This window comes from Cervus canadensis, chromosome 8 (genome assembly GCF_019320065.1).
Source record: "Cervus canadensis isolate Bull #8, Minnesota chromosome 8, ASM1932006v1, whole genome shotgun sequence".
NCBI classification, from domain to species: domain Eukaryota; kingdom Metazoa; phylum Chordata; class Mammalia; order Artiodactyla; family Cervidae; genus Cervus; species Cervus canadensis.
In genome coordinates, this window is record NC_057393.1 from 347,914 (window position 1) to 350,017 (window position 2,104).

General features: G+C 56.1%; 1 protein-coding gene across 1 annotated transcript; it reads right to left on the reverse strand.

Annotated features, from left to right (window-relative positions):
• Positions 1-527: 527 nt before the first annotated feature.
• On the reverse strand, positions 528-1,466 carry LOC122445797 (olfactory receptor 13G1-like). Its single transcript, XM_043475041.1, has one exon. It carries the CDS (start codon positions 1,464-1,466, stop codon positions 528-530), a length of 939 nt encoding a protein of 312 aa, XP_043330976.1.
• Between the last annotated feature and the right edge of the window lie 638 nt (positions 1,467-2,104).

The following is a 2,104-nucleotide window of genomic DNA, read 5'->3' on the forward strand; positions in this document are numbered from 1 at the left end:
CTGCCCCCCACCCCCACCCCCGCCAAAACACACTGGAAATCCTATCCTAAAGTAGAATAGGATTACCCTATCCTACCTTAATCCCTCTCATCTCTGCTCATCTCCTCCTGTGACTAAGGCAAAGGCCACCCATTGTTAATGCAGAAGCCCAAAAAAGAAGCGCTGCAGCAAAGTCCAGGCTTCTTGGAAAACGAAGATGTGGGCATCTTGGGAAGAAGTTGCTATAGAAGGGCTGAAGAAAGGGCCAGGCGCAGCTGGTGATCTACTACATGCTTCTTGGGTCATGAAACTGTCATAAGTCATCCCAGGATTCACCAGAGAAGGACAGGGTGAGACTAGGAGGTTAAGGGGCTTCCTGAAAGCGGAGGAGAGATGCCCAGAGCTGGTCCCACGGTCACTATACAGTGCAGTAGGGTGTGACCTTAGGAAACAGGATGGGGCTCTTCCAGACAACAACCATGTCCCAGTTTAGGGAAAGCCACACTGGGGCCCGCCCTCCAGGAACGAGGACCTTGCGGGGCGCGACCTCAGCAGCAGGACAGCAGCCTCCTGAGCGCCGCCTTGACCTCCACGTTTCTCAGCGAGTAGATGAGGGGGTTCAGAGAGGGGGCCACGGAAGTGTAGATCACCGAGACCAGCTTGTCCTTGTCCAGTGAGTAGCTGGACACAGGGCGGATGTAAGTGTAGATGATGGTGGAGTAGTACAAGGTGACCACCAGGAGGTGGGAGGAGCAGGTGGAGAAGGCGCGCCGCTTGCCCACCGCCGAGCGCACGCGCAGGATGCTGGCGACGATGCAGCAGTAGGAGAGCGTGATCACCGAGAAGTTCCCCACCGCCAGGAAGATGTCTGCCGTGAAGGCCATGGTTTCATTCAGCTGGGTCGGGGCGCAGGAGAGCTTCAGCAGAGGGGGGATCTCACAGAAGAAGTGCTCCACCACGTTGGAGCGGCAGAAGGGCAGGCGAAGCAAGAGACTTGTGTTCACGCTGGTGTTGATCAGGCTGACTGTCCACACCACTCCAGCCAAGAGCGCGCACACCCGGGGGCCCATGAGGGCACCGCAGTGCAGGGGCCGGCAGATGGCCACGTAGCGGTCATAGGCCATGGCCGAGAAGAGCAGCAGCTCAGCCCCCATGGACCACGTGAAGCAGAAGAGCTGGGCCATGCAGCCCCCATAGGAGATGGTCTTGCTGGCCACCATGCCCACCAGAAGCTCAGGCAGGATCGTGGACGTGCAGAGAATGTCCACCACAGCCAGGTTGACCAGGAAGAAGTACATGGGGGTGTGCAGGGCTGGACTGGAGCTGATGACCACCACAATGAGCAGGTTTCCAGAGAGGGCCACTGTGTACAGAAGCAGGAAGCTGAAAAAGAGCAGCGTTCGCAGCCCAGGTGTTTCTGAGAATCCCAGAATGAAGAAGTCGGTGACCAGCGTCTGGTTCATCACAGCCCTGGAGGGTGCCAGCATGGTCCCTCTGAGACCATGGGCACTGCTCTGACTCAGGCTGTAGAGAAAGAGTTTGAACTTGTTCTGAGTGCTCCCTTGTGCAATTGTGTGCATGACCCACTTAAAAAGAGGATTTTAAAACTTATTTTGGTAATAAAAATGGAACTTTGCGCTCCTGATAACTGTGGACCCCTGGGAACTTTCAGTGAGAGCGACTGCCCCCCGAGGTGTGGAGAGGCTCAAATCCCCACCCCTCTCTGCCGGTGCAGGACTGGGATGGCCACTCACAGAAAGTCCCAGGCTCTGATTCCTGGTCAGTGTGCAAGCACTGGGCTTCCCCAGCCTTCATGGAGTACATGTGGGGTGGGGTTGGGGTGGACTTCCAGGGGAACCCTGGGGAGGGGGCTTCTGACCTCTGTCTCCTATTTGAAAATCTGTATCTACAGCCACTCATACACTCAGACAGTGTCTGGGAACAGAGGAGGAACAGCGAGAAAAATAACCTGCTGTTGGAAACAACCTCTTTCCCAAATCCCCATTCTCCTCCTGGACTCACTACATCCAGCCAGTGCTGACGGAGGTCAACCAAGAGTCTTCACACCACTGTCCAGCGACTTGTGAGTGGTCACTGGAAAGCCAGGGGTCAGAATGGAACTAGA